The sequence below is a fragment of the Salmo salar genome, chromosome 07, assembly GCF_965601325.2.
Source record: "Salmo salar chromosome 07, fSalSal1, whole genome shotgun sequence".
Lineage (NCBI taxonomy): Eukaryota > Metazoa > Chordata > Actinopteri > Salmoniformes > Salmonidae > Salmo > Salmo salar.
In genome coordinates, this window is record NC_138297.1 from 24,930,001 (window position 1) to 24,949,543 (window position 19,543).

A 19,543-nucleotide genomic window follows, 5' to 3' on the forward strand; every position below is an offset into this window, starting at 1 on the left:
TGCTCGGCAGACGCACTCAGACAGACAGGCAGACAGACAGACTACCACCACTATAAAAACATAATTGAAGTCAGAGTCCCCTATATACACACACAGTAGATCTCCTACACTACCTCACGGAATCCATTATATCTCGTTAACTGAATTCACACTGATGATTCTACAGGTACATGGCTTTAGAGTTGTTCTTTGTTCGTGATGGAGGAACATTCATTGACTTCCTATTTCTTTTTGTCTCCCTCTTCTTGTGTGTGCGTGTGTGTGTGTGTGTGTGTGTTGTGTCTGAAGACATCCGTGACCGTAGGAAGAAGCCAGTGATGCTGTTTATCCACGGAGGCTCCTACATGGAAGGAACCGGAAACATGTTTGACGCCAGTGTCCTCGCCGCCTACGGCAACGTTATCGTGGTCACTATGAACTACCGTCTGGGCGTCCTCGGTAAGTTCTGATTACCGCTGTGTGTGTACACACACACACATTGCAAACACACACAGTGCACGTACTTTAGCACACATTGCACGCACACACCAGACCTGGGATAACTATAGTTTTAAGTATTCCAAAAAATTGAATACAGATCTCAGGAGGTGACTACTTTTGAGAAACTGTTGGATTGGCTGCCATCAACTAATGGCTGGGCTGCGTCTGGAACTGCATGTTGTCGATGGAATGAATAAAACGCACACAATCTATCTGACCGTCATGTTTGATCTACACAATACCTTTCTATCTGAACCTTCTGTAAATTCTCACCAACAGGCCCCAGGTGTAAATAATCAAGTCAAACTAATGAACCAATGATATTTTGTACAGGTGATATAGTGTAGCACAGATGTAGTACAGATGATGTGTATAAATAAGTTGCGACACTCCACTATTGTGTGACGGTTCCAACGTGTCACTGAAAAGGTCGAACGCTGCAATTCATTTCACGATACCTGAAAATACTGCAGAGTAACTCAAAGCCATTTGGTAACGTTGCGAACAGGAAGTTGGATGCTCAGCTAAAACAACTTTGTACATCTTTGTCCATCTGAGGGTAAGTGTTCTTGTTTCAAACACACACTATACCATCTTTGAAGGGATAATTTACTCAGAATACAAAACGAACATGTTTTTCCACCTACCTTGGCTGTAGTTGATTGAAGAAGGCAGTTTGGGATATTTAATAGCCATATTTTGGTACTGTTAGCACTCTCAGTAACACCGTTCTTGTACCCGTGCAATAAAACGGTCATTTCTTTTTCAAGCAACATTTTATTAGCATGTTGTTACATAATGCTTTTGTAATTGCATAGTAATGAGCTGAGAGTTTTTGTAACTACTTCACACAAGAGGAACAGTGACTGTTCCTTATTCCACTTATGTAATAACTCTGTTATTATGCAATTATAAAGCAAAGTCTTATGTAACAACAACACTTTGTCAAGTGGTACTGTATTACCTTATGTCTCACTCATTATGAAAATATATTTGTTAGTCATTTTGAAGCTGCGTAAGAGGTGATCCCATGTCCCTCGTGTATTTAATTCTAGGCTATAGGGTATATTAAGCTTCATAGCTAAGAGTGTAAACCATGTGCTTACGATCATATATTTAGAATAATTCAACTAACTGTTGTAGTTTTTGGTTCTTCATCAAATATTTGGCAGCCATCAAATAAGTATTTTTGTTTTCAAATCATTTGCATTTATTCAAATACCTTTTAAATATTATTTGGTTTTCTTGAAGGTATTCAAAACACTTTCAAATATTATTTGTTTTTCTGAGAACAATATTTGAATATCAAAGAAAATAGTTGCCTTTCAGTTGAAACTCTATATCAATTATATTTGACTGCCTTGAGTATTTGAAAAGTTGCATTTTTAAATAAACAACAAAATGGAACTATTGTCTGCCCCGGTCTGGCACACTCACACATACAACACAAACACTCATAAACACACCCACACACACTGTTTCCCAGCTCTCTGATATTGCCTATTTCCTCCATCTCCTCACTGACCACTGATGGGAAAAGATAATGAAGGAGAATTGCAATACGAAGGAAATATCTCAACTATCTGTGTTCTCCAAAGTTTCTCCTCCACGTAATTCCACTGTTGATTGCTCTTGTCTACAGAGTTCCTCTGATGTATGGTCTGGCATCGATTGGTCTGGTCTGATGCAAGTGCTTTGTGTGCAGACAGAGTCTGAGCTCACTGCTAAATATATATATTTTTTTACAAGACAGAAATATTGGAGCGAGTCGGTTGAAGACATCTTTATAGGGTCGGAAATATACTTCCCTATTTTTCACTTTAACTACACCAACGCAGAGCGGAGCAAGGAAAATAGATCACAAGACTTTCATCTTAGAAGATAAAAGTAGATAGAAGTAGATTAAAAGTAAGTCTCTGGACTTCTCAGATACGATGCATTTTTGAAGCCACTAGCACCCATACGATACAGTATGCCAGAGTCATAGAGCTGTATCATACATGTTCTATTTAATGCTAAGCCCTAAGTATTTAACCCTCGAGAGTCTAGTCAATTTAAGTAACATAATTTAAAAAATCCCTATCAAAATCCGTCAGTTTAAGCTAGAGATACGGTTTATCTCAATAAACCGCATCGGCCAATGGCGGCCTCTTGCATCTGCGGCGGAAGGTGACCGAGCTACAGCGGTGTTTGTCAGAGAATGAAACACTCAGAAAATCGCTCTTCTCACGAAAACGTCTGTAGCATCTGAACGGTTTGGCCTAAAAAATCATATGATCTAATAATCTAACAATAATAATGATCTAATAATAATAATATGATTGCATCTATGGAAAGATGAGACTCTCACGAAAACGATGGTGGTCTCCGTCTGAAGGTAACCGGGTACCGGTTTTTGAAAACAACGGCATCAGCATCATGCTTAAAAAAGCAGTAAAAGCTGCCTGTATTGTACGCTACCTGTAACTTTCAGAATTTTGGGTTTGTATTCATTGTAGATCCCCATTAGTTCCTGCCAAGGCAGCAGCTACTCTTCCTGGGGTCCAGCAAAATGAAGGTAGTTATGTACAATTTAAAACATTACATTTCACAACACATTAAGTGTGCGTTCTCAGGCCTCTACTTTACTATCACATATCTACAACACAAAATCCATGTACGTGTGTGTATAGTGCGTATGTTATCATGTATGTGTGTGTGTGTATGCAAATGTCTGTGCCTGTGTGTGTGTGTGTCTCTTCACAGTCCCCACTGTTACATAAGGTGTATTTTTATCTGGTTTTTTTTAAATCTGATTCTACTGCTTGCATGAGTTACTTGATGTGGAATAGAGTTCCATGTAGTCATGGCTCTATGTTGTACTGTGTGCCTCCCATAGTCTGTTCCCATAGTCTGTTATAGACACACACACAATTTAACTTTATTGTAACAGATTTATTTTTCATATATCCAATGCGATGAATGACATATTAATGTGAAACGAGTGTGTGTGTGTGTGTACATGCATGTGTGTGTGCGCGTGTTGGTGCGTACTGTACGTATGTGTCCATCCTGAATAGTGTAGGTTGTAAGGCTCTGCGTGGGATCTCAGTTCAGACGCTGATCGTGGTGTCGTTTTAAAACCATGAATGATAGGCTACAGTACATGGTATATGATTAAGCAATAAGGCCCGAGGGGGTGTGGTATACGGCCAATATACCACGGCTAAGAGCAGCTCTTACGCACGACGCAACGCGGAACGGCTGTACCGCTGTTATACTCCTACTACAGTGGTAGGAGTAAATCCTGATATTCACTGAATTCACATTCTCACTTAGAGCCGCATAGAGAGCGTTTATTTGTGGAACCACTACATTTAGGTTTGTCTCTTAAAGGGATACTTTGGGATTTTGGCAATGAGGCCCTTTATCAACTTCACGACACCAGGCTGCTAGTAGATACCCATAGACTTAGATAGCGTTGGCTCGCGAAACTACCTCTAACTTCCTCCATACAGGACACAGAGACATAAAAATGGTATCCACGAGTTCATATGACTCTGGGGAAGGAGATAGAAAAATCCCGAAGTATCCCTTTAAACAACATGTTTAGTGTCAGGTGGTTTTATCCCCCATGACCATAGAATATATCCCATCATGACATTAGTTGTATACCATTCAATTATCCGCATGACATGATCTACATTACTGTATAAACTGGGTGGATCAAGCCCAGAATGCTGATTGGCTGACAGCCGTGGTATATGAGACCTTATACCACGGGTATGACAAAACATTCATTTTTACTGCTCTAATTACGTTGGAAACCAGTTCATAATAGCAATAAGGCACCTCGGGGGTTTGTGGTATGTGGCCAATACACCACGGCTAAGGGCTGTATCCAGGCACTCCGCGTTGCGTCGTGCGTAAGAGCTGCTTTTAGCCGTGGTATATTGACCGTATACCACACCCCCTCAGGCCTTATTGCTTAATCATATACCATGTACTGTAGCCTATCATTCATGGTTTTAAAACAACTCATATTTCTCCCAGTCTCCACATCAGTCTTTGACCAGGTGACTTTCATCACCCTTCCTCTCTCTCCTCTACTCCCCCCTCCATCCATCCCTCAGGCACTTTTTCCCCTGTACCAGTGTCTGTGTCATGTTTGAACCTGCTCTGTCTGTCTCTTCTCTCTGATTTAAACCACCTCTCAACCTCCCTCTGTCTGTAGCGTTGATTAAAAATGTGTGTGTGTGTGTGTGTGTGTGTGTGGTGTGTGTGTGTGTGTGTGTGTGTGTGTGTGTGTGTGTGTGTGTGTGAACAAACCAACACCTCACCTCCGTCTTTCCGACTCTCTGATTGAAACCATGACCAGCATCCGGTCAGCAGTGACAACAGTGGTAACCATGGTAACACCACAGTAAAAACTAAGCTACTGTAGCATGGCGCCAGAGTGTTGAAATTCACAAAATAATGGCTCTTTATAGCTTTTAGCTTCACAGTAGCATTTGTATAGAGGTACACTGGCTCTATAGAGTATGTAGCTATTGGTATATAGCTAGCGCTACTTTTCAATACACAAGCCAGTGTGGACACTCGTATAGGATTCTCATACATACTGTAGCTCTTAGCAGTAACCTGTTAGCGCTATAGCGCTACAATGGCTGACTCTACGCTATTGCAAACATTCCAACACAAGCCACATAGGAATATGCTAATAGCTTTTAGCTTAACAGTAGCCTGTAAGTGCTGTAGCAGGCTAGCTGCCCCGCACCTGTCTACGGGAGGGAATTCCTTTCTCTGTGTTAAATATATCATTTATGTACGTAGCATAGCGTAGCCTAGCGCTGCTGAGATCCTGCCGAGTTAGCGCGGGACCTTGCCTCTGCTGCCTTTAGCGACACATACGAACAGTACATACGTCACTTCAACTGGAATGAGGTTTTTGAAACCACTACCGCTATGGGACCTGGAACTACTCCGAGAGAAGAGAGGGATGGAGAGGAAGAGATGGAAAGAGGGAGGGATGAGCAGAAAGTGGTCATCTGTTTAGAGACGAACATTGTAGAGCAGAAAAGGAGAGAGGATGTTAAGCTTGTGTGTAGTGTGTGTGTGCGTGTGGGTGTGTGTGTGACAGAGATGGAGGGGAGGTGAATGGACAGAGGGCAAGAGAAGGCATTGAGAGATGGGAAAAGAGAGTGAAAGAGATGAGATGGAGGGGGGTACTGTAAGAGAGAGGCGGAAGAGAGAGAAGAGCGAGGAGAAAGGCTGCATTTGCCTGTGATGCTAAAAATAAATCCTGCAGAGCTGCTTTTTAAATCTGCGGCGAAGCACACATTCATTCACAGTACAATTATACAATATGGGCCAGGACGGATACACACACACACACACACACACACACACACACACACACACACACTCACACACACACTCTCACACACACACACACACACACACACACACACTCACACACACACACACACACACACACACACACACACACACACACACACACACACACACACACACACACACACACACACACACACACACACACACACACACACACACACTCACACAAGCACACAGAATACACCTCACATTAAACACAAACATTCTGTTCAATAGTCTAGTGGTGGTATCCTATCCAGAACATCGGCACACACACATAGACACCGACCCCAGCGTCAACTGAATTCGTATTCAGGGCACTTGCCTAGTGAGAGAAAGGCTAGCTCCGTGGGGGGCCTCTTAGTGTGTGTGTTCCGGTGAGTGACAGCGGGTTCTATGGACCAGACTGTGGTTTGAAATCTGTCCTGACAGGACTAGAGGAGATATTAAGACGCCAGCAGAGAGAACCCCCACAACCTTCCTCCACACACACACACACACACACACACAACTCTTCTTCCTCCTAACCAAGTCCATCCGGACCGTTTCCATGGCAACCCGGGCAGAATTGATAAGTGAAAAGTCCTCTTCACTCGGCGGAGAGATCGAGCGAGGTAGATGAGAAGGAGAGAGGGTCAAGGAGAGAGGGAGAAGGAGAGAGAGCGCAGTGTGACTTTGAGAACGAGGGAGAGGTCTGGAAAAGGAGAGGGAGGAGAAGGGAGAGATGACAGTAATAACTAGGCTGATTTCTTTTTTCTGGAAGAAGAGATTAGCACCTCCACTGGCCTGAATGAGACACACCCACACATGTTCTCAAACACACACACACACACACACACACAGTCACCTAATTACTTCCCCCCGCTCCCTCCTTTCCCGCCAGTGATGTCACGTCTGTCGTTCCCCTTCATTGTTCACCAGACGCTGTTTCACCTCTGAGTGTCCCTGTCCTCCCCTTTTTCTCTCCTTTCCTCTACCTTTCCTTTCTTCTATTCTTCCTCTCCTCTCCTCTCCTCTCCTCTCTTCTCCCCCTCTCCTCCTCTACCTTCTGTCTCTCCCCCTTCACTTCCCCTTCTCCTCTCCTCTACCTTCCCTTCTCTTCTATTCTTCCTCTCCTCTGTACTCCCAGTCTCCTCTCTTCTCCCCCTCTCCTCCTCTACCTCCTGTCTCCCCCCCTTCACTTCCCCCTCTCCTCTAACTTCTTTCTCTACCCTCCCCTCACCTCTCTACTCCTCCCTTCTTTCTCCTATTCTCCTCTCTCCCCCCTCCATCTCTTCTCCCCTCTTTGTACCCGTTATTCTCGGTTTCTCTCATTCCCTCCCCTCTCTCTCCCACTGTCTCCCTCCATTTCTCTGTCCCTGTCTCCCTCATTGGCCAGTCTAAATGATGACCGATGAGTGAGATTATGCTGATAGATGTATCACATCTCAAACGCCTCGTCTTTCTAATGGAGAAACATAGTACATAATATCAGGACATACATCACAACTAGAGACCGACACTCACTGAATCAGCCCTGGATAGTTAGACGGTGAGCTCTTTCTATTTCTTGCGTTTGTCCCACTAATGAGTCGGACTGTAAGCTAGGGTGCATCCCAAATGGTACCGTGTTCCCTGTGTAGTGCATACATTTGGACCAGGGCCCATAGGCCTCTGGTTTGTGGCTGTGTAAAAACTAACCTCGATCCTATTGAGCTAGTCAGGCGTGACTTTTAATGCGACTTTTATCCGTGCACAACTGATATACAGTCGCTACATATTACATCTAAAAAGGGATTAAATCTACACAACCTACTCCACGTTGTCAAAGTGAAAGATTTTTTTATTCCAAATTACTAAGAAATATAAATGAGGATGTATTGATTTAGTATGTCTTCACATCCCAGAGTTAATACCTGGTGGAAGCACCTTTGACAGCCTTTACTTCTGTGAATCATTTTGAATAATATTCTACCAATCTTGCACAACTCTTAGATAATACATTGCTTTAGTCAAAATTGCTCAAGCTCAGTACATTTGGCTAGGGACCATTGATGGACAGCGGTATTTAAACCTTGTCTCAGATTCTTTTAAGCAGATTTAAGTCAGGACATAAACTGAACCTTCCAGGAACACTCAACACCTCTTGGAAAGCCATTCTGGTAATGTCTTTGGCATTAAAATGTGTGTAATTGCCAGCGGGAAAAAACATATTTCCCAGGGTTAGGTTTTCAGAAGACAGGTGGGTTTTCCTCTAACTTTTTACCTGGGCTTTGCTCCTTTCATATTTCTCTTGATCCTAACAAACTCCCGCGCCCCTGACGGTGACAAGCATTCCCATAACATGATGCTGCCACCACACTACTTGAAAATGCAATGGGATCAACAACATTGCATTCACTCAACATTAGTGGCCTGTATGACAAGTGAAAAGAAAGAAGCCTGTGTTAAAAACTCAGCTCCAAATCATTAATTATTTTTGCAACAAGGCCGTTAAGTAATAAATTCAAAACTGCAGGTTTTGGTCAAATCCATTACAACACAACACATTTTCAAGTATTGTGGTGGCAGCATCATGTTATGGGTATGCTTGTCATTGCCAGGGACTGGGGAGTTTGTTAGTTTAACGAGTGTGCTGAGAGTCGGGAAGCAAGTACAGGGAGTGAGTGTTTTAATAAATAAACAAAACAATAACCGCGAAACACAAACAACACACCGACATGAAAACAGAGTCAATAACACCTGAGGAAAGAACCAAGGGGAGTGACAGATATAGGGAAGATAATCAAGGAGGTGATGGAGTCCAGGTGAGTGTAACGATGGTGGCAGGTGTGCGGGATAATCAGCAGCCTGACGACCTAGAGGCCGGAGAGAGAGTATACGTGACAGTCAGGATCAAAAGAGACATAAAAGGAGCAAAGCCCAGGTCAAAATTGAGGAATTTTAACCCTGGGATAAAGTTTTATTTTTCAGCGAGACAATTGCACACATTTTTGTTCCAAAAATACACCAGAATGGCTTTCCAAGAGGTTTGGAGTGGTCCTGAGTGGTCCAGTCTCAGTTGTCTAGCCTTAAATTTGCTTGAAAATCAGAGGCAAGGTTTGAATATTGCTGTCCATCAATGATTCCCAACCAAATGTACTGATCTTGAGCAGTGTTGATAAAAACAATGGACATGTGTTGCCCTAAGAGTTGGTAGAATATTATTCAAAACGATTCACAGCTGTAATGGCTGCCAAAGGTGCTTCCACCAGGTATTGACTCTGCGTTGGGAAGACATACACAATCAAGACAAAATAAATAAATACATACTAATTCGAAATATTTTCTAGAACTTTCTTTGACTTTGAAAATGTGGAGTAGGTTGTACAGATCAGTATGAACAAAAATCAAATGTAACCCCTTTTTAGATTTTCATTTTAAGGCAGCACTATGTGAAGACCGTCAAAGGGGTGTGCACACTTTCACTAGGCACTGTACAACATGAGTAAACAGTTGGTCATTTCCATTTGTTTCCATTGTGAGCAGAGATCATTTCATGGCTACTGCACCTTCAATACAGGGGGAAAAAAACCTGAGTGTCGGATCGTTTGTTACACATTCACCCCATCACCTCGCCTTCCTCACACCATTACCCTGCCTACCCTCTCTCTCCCCCTGACTCCCTCTCTTCAACCCCCTGGTTTTCCCCTGGCTCTCTGGAGTTCCAGCTACCTCACTACGCTACTGCAGCTTCTGGGGAGGGGAGAGGGGAAGGGAGGGGGGTGTGTGTGTGTGTGCGTGCGTGCGCATACGGCCAAATGTGTGCATTAGTCATGTCACGTGCACACGACTCCTCAAACACTCACACAAACACACACACACACACACACACACACACACACACACACACACACACACATAAATTAAGAATGGTAATAACACTGAAGGACAAGGTCAAGGATGTGACCAATGGCTGCTGCGTGATTGACAGGGAAAGACCCCTTCCTACTTAACCCGCGGTAACCGTCCATAATATACAGTAGAGAGAAGAGGACACCAGACACACACAGACCTTGAGAGCACAAGGCTGAAGACAGCCACGCGGCTAAGGACAGGAGGCTAGATGGACGGCGAGATTGGAGGATGGAGAGAGGAGTTACTCATGGGTTTACACACACAGACGCGCGCGCGCAAATACACACACAAATACACACACATGCCAAACACAAGCTGGCCCTCATCCCTCTACAGCCTCGTAACAGCTGCTAGGAGAGCTGCTAGGTCCAGGCCACACCTGCGCTCTCCCTCCCTCCCTCTCTCTCTCTTTCTCTTTCTCTCTCTCTCTCTCACTCTCTCGCTCTCTCTCTCTCTCTCTCTCTCTCTCTCTCTCTCTCTCTCTGTCTCTCTCTCTTTCGCTCTCTCGCCCTCTCTCTCTCTCCAAACCCTGGCCTCTGCTCTAGCACCTGCTATCTTTCCATCGCTCTGTGCTCCAGCCTGTGCTCCAGCCCCATGCCCCTCTCCCCCCAGGTAGGGCACCTCCTAGGCTGGCCGTGACCGGAGCCATGCCCCCCTCTACCCCTGACCGCTCCATCACCTGTCTCCTCGCTATAGGGTGCTCAGCTGCACAGCTGTATTTACACCCTTTACTCGGCCCCACACACACAAACACACACACACAAACACACACCTCGTGCCCTCCTTCCCCTCTATGCAAATCACAGCCAGGTCATTACACATACAGAGCCGTCTTGTAATTAAGTCAGGTAAATTGTGGATTTAAATCATGTACACACACCTCTCACACACACACACTTACTCATACCTGTACACCCACTTACAACTTATACACAAACACACACACACACACACACATACATACTTATTCACTCACTCCACGTACACATACAGTACATAAACATGCATGAAATACACAGACCGACACATTTGCATGCCACACACACACTCCCAACAGGTATTGGTATTCCGGCCCACAGGCTGACATGCAGAGGAGTGGGATAGGAGTTGATAGTAGTTGATAGGAGATTAAAGTTGATAGAAGATGATAGGAGTTGAATGTTGATAGGAGTTGAATGTTGATAGGAGTTGAAAGTTGATAGTAGTTGATAGGAGTCAAAAGTTGATAGGAGTTTAAAGTTGATAGTAGTTGATAGGAGTTGAAAGTTGATAGGAGTTGATAGGAGTTTAAAGTTGATAGTAGTTGATAGGAGTCGAAAGTTGATAGGAGTCGAAAGTTGATAGGAGTTTAAAGTTGATAGGAGTCAAAAGTTGATAGGAGTCGAAAGTTGATAGGAGTTTAAAGTTGATAGGAGTCAAAAGTTGATAGGAGTTTAAAGTTGATAGGAGTTTAAAGTTGATAGTAGTTGATAGGAGTCAAAAGTTGATAGGAGTTTAAAGTTGATAGTAGTTGATAGGAGTTTAAAGTTGATAGTAGTTGATAGGAGTTGAAAGTTGATAGGAGTTGATAGGAGTCAAAAGTTGATAGGAGTTTAAAGTTGATAGTAGTTGATAGGAGTTTAAAGTTGATAGTAGTTGATAGGAGTTTAAAGTTGATAGTAGTTGATAGGAGTTGAAAGTTGATAGAAGATGATAGGAGTTGAATGTTGATAGGAGTTGAAAGTTGATAGGAGTTGATAGGAGTTGAAAGTTGATAGTAGTTGATAGGAGTTTAAAGTTGATAGTAGTTGATAGGAGTCGAAAGTTGATAGGAGTTGAATGTTGATAGGAGTTGAAAGTTGATAGGAGTTGATAGGAGTTGAAAGTTGATAGTAGTTGATAGGAGTTTAAAGTTGATAGTAGTTGATAGGAGTCGAAAGTTGATAGGAGTTTAAAGTTGATAGGAGTCAAAAGTTGATAGGAGTTTAAAGTTGATAGTAGTTGATAGGAGTCGAAAGTTGATAGGAGTTGAAAGTTGATAGGAGTTGAAAGTTGATAGGAGTCGAAAGTTGATAGGAGTTGAAAGTTGATAGGAGTTGAAAGTTGATTGGAGTCGAAAGTTGATAGGAGTTTAAAGTTGATAGGAGTTGATAGGAGAGGAAAGTTGATAGCAGTAGATAGGAGTTGAAAGTTGATAGTAGTTGATAGGAGTCAAAAGTTGATAGGAGTTTAAAGTTGATAGTAGTTGATAGGAGTCGAAAGTTGATAGGAGTTGAAAGTTGATAGTAGTTGATAGGAGTTGAAAGTTGATAGGAGTTGAAAGTTGATAGGAGTCGAAAGTTGATAGGAGTAGATTGGAGTTGAAAGTTGATAGGAGTTGATAGGAGAGGAAAGTTGATAGCAGTAGATAGGAGTTGAAAATGTATAGGAGTTGATAGGAGTTGAAAGTAGATAGGAGTTGAATGTTGATAGGAGTTGAAAGTTGATAGGAGTTAATAGGAGAGGAAAGTTGATAGCAGTAGATAGGAGTTGAAAATGTATAGGAGTTGATAGGAGTTGAAAGTAGATAGGAGTTGATGCTGAGCACACATCAAGGAGGTATTTGGGGGACCTTATGTTTGTATGCATGTGTGTGTGGGTGTATCCACATGCAAGTCTACATGCATGAGTGCGTGTATGCAATGGTGTAAAGTACTTAAGTAAAAATACCTTTAAGGAACTACTAAAGTCGTTTTTTGGGGTATCTGTATTTTACTTGACTATTTATATTTTTGACTACTTTTATTTTATTTCACTACATTCCTGAAGAAAATATTGTACTTTTTACTCCATACATTTTCCCTGACAACCCAAAGTACTCCTTACGTTTTGAATGCTTAGCAGAACAAGAAAATTGTGAAATTGACGCTCTTATCAAGAGAACACATGGTCATCCCTACTGCAAATGTTCTGGTGGACTCACTAAACACAAATGCATCTTTTGTAAATAATGTCTGAGTGTTGGAGTGTGCCCCTGGCTGTCCATACATTTTAAAACCCAGAAAATGGTGCTGTCCGCTTTGCTTAATATAAGGAATTTGAAATGATTTATACTTTTACTTTTAAAACTTAAGTATATTTTAGCAATTACATTTACTTTTGATTCTTAAGTATATTTAAAACCAAATACTTTTAGACTTTTACTCAAGTAGTATTTTACTGGGTGACTTTCACTTTTACTTGAGTAACTTTCTATTAAGGTATCTATACTTTTACTCAAGTATGACAGTTGGGTACTTGTGTGTGTGTGCACTACATGACCAAAAGTATGTGGAAACATGCTCATCGAAAATCTCATTCCAAAATCATGGGCATTAATATGGAGTTGGTCCCCCCTTTGCTGCTATAACAGCCTCCACTCTTATGGGACGGCTTTCCACTAGATGTTGGAACATCGCTGCAGGGACTTGCTTCCATTCAGCTACAAGAGCATTAGTGAGGTCGGGTACTGATGTTGGGCGATTAGGCCTGGCTCACAGTCGGCGTTCCAATTCATCCCAAAGGTGTTACATGGGGTTGAGGTCAGGGCTCTGTGCAGGCCAGTCAAGTTCATGAAGTTCCCGACAAACAGTTCTTGTGCTGATGTTGCTTCCAGAGGCAGTTTGGAATTCGGTAGTGAATGTTGCAACCGAGGACAGCCTTTTTTTTTTTACGCGCTTCAGCACTCGGCGGTCCCGTTCTGTGAGTTTGTGTGGCCTACCACTTCGCTCCTAGACGTTTCCACTTCACAACAACAGCACTTATCGTTGGCAGTTCCAGCAGGGCAGAAATGTGATGAGCTGACTTGCTGGAAAGATGGGATCCTATTACAGTGCCACGATGAAGCTGAGCTATTAAATACTGGCCATTCTACTGCCAATGTTTTTCGATGGAGATGACATATCTGTGTGCTTGATTTTATACACCGCTCAGCAAAGGATGTGGCTGAAATAGCTGATTCCACTCATTTGAAGGGGTGTCCACATACTTTTGTATATGCAGTTGAAGTCGGAAGTTTACATACACCTTAGCCAAATACATTTAAACTCAGTTTTTCACAATTCCTGACATTTAATCCAAGTAAAAATTCCCTGTTTTTAGGTCAGTTAGAATCACCACTTTATTTTAAGAATGTGAAATGTCAGAATAATAGTAGAGAGAATGATTTATTTCAGCTTTTATTTCTTTCATCACATCCCCAGTGGGTCAGAAGTTTACATACACTCAATTAGTATTTGGTAGCATTGCCTTTAAATTGTTTAACAGTCAAACGTTTCGGGTAGCCTTCCACAAGCTTCCTACAATAAGTTGGGTGAATTTTGGCCCATTCCTCCTGACAGACCTGGTGTAACTGAGTCAGATTTGTAGGCCTTGCTCGCACACGCTTTTTCATTTCTGCCCACAAATTTTCTATAGGATTGAGGTCAGGGCTTTGTGATGGCCACAACAATACCTTGACTTTGTTGTCCTTAAGCCATTTTGCTACAACTTTTGGAAGTATGCTTGGGGTCATTGTCCATTTGGAAGACCCATTTGCGACCAAGCTATAACTTCCTGACTGATATCTTGAGATGTTGCTTCAATATATCCACATAATTTTCCTTTCTCATGAAGCCATCTATTTTGTGAAGTGCACCAGTCCCTCCTGCAGCAAAGCACCCCCGCAACATGATGCTGCCACCCCCGTGCTTCATGGATGGAATGGTGTTCTTCGGCTTGCAAGCCTCCCCCTTTTTCCTCCAAACATAACGATGGTCATTATGGCCAAATGGTTCTATTTTTGTTTCATCAGACCAGAGGACATTTCTCCAAAAAGTACGATCTTTGTCCCCATGTGCAGTTGCAAACCGTAGTCTTGCTTTTTTATGGCGGTTTTGGAGCAGTGGCTTCTTCCTTGCTGAGCGTCCTTTCAGGTTATGTTGATATAGGACTCGTTTTACTGTGGATATAGATACATTTGTACCTGCTTCCTCCAGCATCTTCACAAGGTCCTTTGCTGTTGTTCTAGGATTGATTTGCACTTTTCGCACCAAAGTACGTTCATCTCTAGGAGACAGAACGCGTCTCCTTCCTGAGCGGTATGATGGCTGCGTGGTCCCATGGTGTTTATACTTGCGTACTATTGTTTGTACAGATGAACGTGGTACCTTCAGGCATTTGGAAATTGCTCCCAAGGATGAACCAGACTTGTGGAGGTCTAACATTTTTTTTTCTGAGGTCTTGGCTGATTTCTTTAGGTTTTCCCATGATTCAAGCAAAGAGGCACTGAGTTTGAAGGTAGGCTTTGAAATACATCCACAGGTACACCTCCAATTGACTCAAATTATGTAAATTAGCCTATCAGAAGCTACTAAAGCCATGACATCCTTTTCTGTAATTGTCCAAGCTGTTTAAACGCACAGTCAACTTAGTGTATGTAAACTTCTGACCCACTGCAATTGTGATACAGTGAATTGTAAGTTAAATAATCTGTCTGTAAACAATTGTTGGAAAAATTACTTGTGTCATGCACAAAGCAGATGTCCTAACTGACTTGCCAAAACTATAGTTTGTTAACAAGAAATTTGTGGATTGGTTGAAAAACGAGTTTTAATGACTCCAACCTAAGTGTATGTAAACTTCCGACTTCATCTGTATAGTGTATGTGTAACACACCTGTGATTCTCCTACTTCACTCTCTTCACCAGGCAGAAAGCACCAAACACCAGGCAGCAGGCGGCATAGACAGCTCATTAGCAAACTGTTGAAGCTAATAAACAAATTAACTGCTGAATCTAGGAGGAACCACCCCTTGCCAATCAGGCTGCCTAAACGAACCTCAGTTACTTAGTCTAACCTAAAGGGAAGGGTAGAGGATATGTACCGGTGCGTTTGCTCAAAGTTTGTCTTCACGGCACATTGCGTTCGGAGACCAGGAAAGCAGCAGAGCAGCGCGGTAGACAGACACACACATATACACGTGTGGACACGCGCGCACGCACACACACACACACACACACACACACACACACACACACACACACACACACACACACACACACACTTACGCGAATACGCACACACAAAAACAACTGCATACACTGTCATTATGAAGGAGACTGAAGTGTCTCAATTGAGATCTATTTTATTGTTTCTGTAACCAGAACACATTCATTTTATTCGCTTACTTAACCATTGCTCTAACAATGCTGCCCTTGTGGTTTGCTAATGTCACTTTTTGTTCCTACAGTATAATACTCAGTCTTTCTCTCTGGAGCGTACATTAGCTAATGAATATAGCTACTGTTAAAAACAACCAATGCTGACAATGCTTATTAAACTTGGCACCCTCGCACAGGGAATCGGCTCTGTGAGCCAATCAGCTTTCAGAATGACAGGACACCGACCGTGTGATTAGTTGGAGAGAGAGGCTAGTGTCTCAAATGGCCCCCGATTCCCAATATTGTGCCCTGGTCAAAAGTAGTGCACTACATAGGGAATAAGGTGCCATTTGATACGTAGATTTAGCCACAGGAGTTTTGATGGTTGGATTGTGATAAGGCTCTCTGAAGGTTGTGTATCCCTCCTCAGTGGGCAGTATGCTCTGGCTTAACCCCTGTCTGTAGAGACAAAGTAGTGCCTTCAGAAAGTATTCACACACCTTGACTTTTTCCAGATTTTGTTATGTTACAGCCTGAATTTAAAATGGATTAAATTGATATTTTTTGTCACCGGCCTACACACAATAACCTATAATATCAAAGTGGAATTAATAACAAATGAAAAGCTGAAATGTCTTGAGTCAGTAAGTATTCAACCCCGTTGTCATGGCAAGCCTTAATAAGTTTAGGAGTAAAAATGTGCTTAACGAGTCACATAACACTCTATAGAAACAAAAGTATTTAGACACCCCTACAAATGAGTGGAATCGGCTATTTCAGCCACAGCCGTTGCTGGCAGTTGTGTAAAATTGAGCACACAACCATGCAATCTGCATAGACAAACATTGGCAGTAGAATGGCCTTACTGAAGAGCTCAGTGACTTTCAACGTGGCACTGTCATAGGATGCCACCTTTCCAACAAGTCAGTTTGTCAAATGTCTGCCCTGCTAGCACTGCACCAGTCAACTGTAAGTGCTGTTATTTTAAAGTGCAAACGTCTAGGAGCAACAACGGCTCAGCCGTGAAGTGGTAGGCCACACAAGCTCACAGAACGGGACTGCCGTTTTAATAAAAAAATGTGAATCACATATTTTTTTGACGTACTCCCTACGGCATTCCCCAGTTTGGGAATAGCTGTTCTAGACGATCCTGTGCTTCCAACTTTGTGGCAACAGTTTGGAGACGGCCCTTTCTTGTTTCAACATGACAATGCCTCTGTGCACAAAAAGCGGTCCATACAGAAATGGTTTGTCAAGATCGGTGTGGAAGAACTTGACTGGCTTGCACAGAGCCCAGACCTCAACCCCATCGAACACCTTTGGGATGAATTGGAATACCGACTGCGAGCCAGGCCTAATCACCCAACATCAATGCCTGACCTCCTTAATGCTCTTGTGGCTGAATGGAAGCAAGTCCCTGCAGCAATGTTCCAACATCTAGTGGAAGCCTTCCCAGAAGAGTGGAGGCTGTTATAGCAGCAAAGGGAGGACCAACTCCATATTAATGCCCATGATTTTGGAATGAGATGTTTGATGAGCAGGTGTCCACATACTTTTGGTCATGTTTTGTAAGTTGCATGGACTCACTCTGTGTGCGATAATCCTGTTTAACATTATTTTTGAATGACATCCTCATCTCTGTACATCACACATACAACAATCTGTAAGGTCCCTCAGTCGAGCAGTTATTTTCAAACACGGATTCAACCACAAAGACCAGGGAGGTTTTCCAATGCAAAGAAGGAAAGCTATTGATAGATGGGTAAAACAAAGCAGACATTGAATATCCCTTTGAGCATGGTGAAGTAGGGCTGGACAATATGGCCAAAATATCACATCACAGCATTTTTCAAATTTTGGATGACAATATTTAATGTTTTTGAATAATACAAATTCTAAATGTGCTTTATGAGTAGTGTGTTACCATAGGGTATCAACACATACATTTTAAGGGATTTCAATTGGTTTTTCTCCATTCTGATTGTCTCCTTCCTGAGCGGTATGATGGCTGCGTGGTCCCATGGTGTTTTTACTTGTGTACTATTGTTTGTACAGATTAACGTGATACCTTCAGGCATTTGGAAATTGCTCCCAAGGATGATCCAGACTTCATCTTTGATGATTTCTTTTGATTTTCCCATGATGTCAAGCAAAGATGCACTGAGTTTGAAGGTTGGCCTTGAAATACATCCACAGGTACACCTCCAATTGACTCAAATTATGTCATTTAGCCTATCAGAAGCTTCTAAAGCCATGACATCATTTTCTGAAATTTTCCAAGCTGTTTAAAGGCACAGTCAATTCAGTGTATGTAAACTTCTGACCCACTGGAATTGTGATACAGTGAGTTATAAGTGAAATAATCTTTCTTTAAACAATTGTTGGGAAAATTACTTGTGTCATGCACAAAGTAGATGTCCTAACCGACTTGCCAAAACTTCCGTTTGTTAACAAGAAATTTGTGGATTGGTTGAAAAACAAGTTTTAATGACTCCAACCTCAGTGTATATAAACTTCCGACTTCCACTGTAGCTACGTTTGCTCTGACTCAGTACATTTCTTAGCTAGACAGCTAACTAGCTATTAGCATTAGTGGCTAACACGAATTAGCCACAACTTGCTAAGAAAGGACACACTAGCTGTTTGCAGATGTAAGAAACAAAAATAATAGTGTAATTATAAAACGCTTGTGGATTTATATTAAGATGCAAAGTGGAAACAGCATCGTTGTCATCAACATTGTTGCATGTGCTGCATTGATCATACAGAGACTGAACGCAAGTGTCTTGTGGTCAAGCAACAACAAATGAGTGACAGAGGCGGGCCTAGGTCTGTCTGGAAAGTGCATGGAGAGAGAGCGTGTGGAGCGTGGAGTATATCACTTTGGAGAGCGTATTAATACACCCAGTCACTACAAAGATACAGGTGTCCTTCTTAACTTAGTTGCCGGAGAGGAAGAAAAACAGAAATTATGAGGCCAATGGTGAAACAGTTAGAGTTTAATGGCTGTGATAAGACGGATCAACAACATTGTAGTTACTCTACAATACTTACCTAATTGAGAGAGTGAAAAGAAAGAAGCCTGTACAGAATACAAATATTCCAAAACATGTATGCTGTTTGCAACAAGGCACTAAAGTAATACTGCAAAAAATGTGGGAAAGCAATTAACTGGGAGATTGATTCACCTTTCAGCAGGACAACAGCCTTAAACACAAGGCCAAATCTAAACTGGAGTTGCTTACCAAGAAGACAGTGAATGTTCCTGAGTGGCCATTACAGTTTTGATTTAAATTTACTTGACAATCTATGGCAAAACCTGAAAATGGTTGTCTAGCAATGATCAACAACCAATTTGGCAGGCAAATGTTGCACAATCCAGGTGTTGAAAGCTGTTAGAGACCTACCCAGAAAGACTCACAGCTGTAATTGCTTCCAAATGGGCTTTTACAAAGTATTGACTCAGGGGTGAGAACACTTATATAAATGAGAGATTTCTGTTTTTCATTTAAAAATACATTTGCTAAATTTGCAAAAATGTATAAAAATATGTTTTCATTTCAAAAAAGTATATTTCATCCATTTTGAATTCAGTCTGTGACACAATAAAAAAGATATGAATACTTTCAGAAGGCACTGTACATCTCTGTCTACATTGTCAAGCCTCCCACACA

General features: G+C 42.1%; 1 protein-coding gene across 2 annotated transcripts in view; it reads left to right on the forward strand.

The window, feature by feature from the left end:
• Positions 1 to 19,543, forward strand: part of LOC106608803 (neuroligin-2) — a 235,096-nt gene that overhangs the window by 141,458 nt on the left and 74,095 nt on the right. For both annotated transcript variants that reach the window (XM_045721728.2, XM_045721729.2), the window contains exon 4: positions 289 to 438. In XM_045721728.2, the coding sequence (XP_045577684.1) occupies positions 289 to 438 (150 nt within the window). The remainder of the gene's footprint in view (positions 1 to 288; positions 439 to 19,543) is intronic.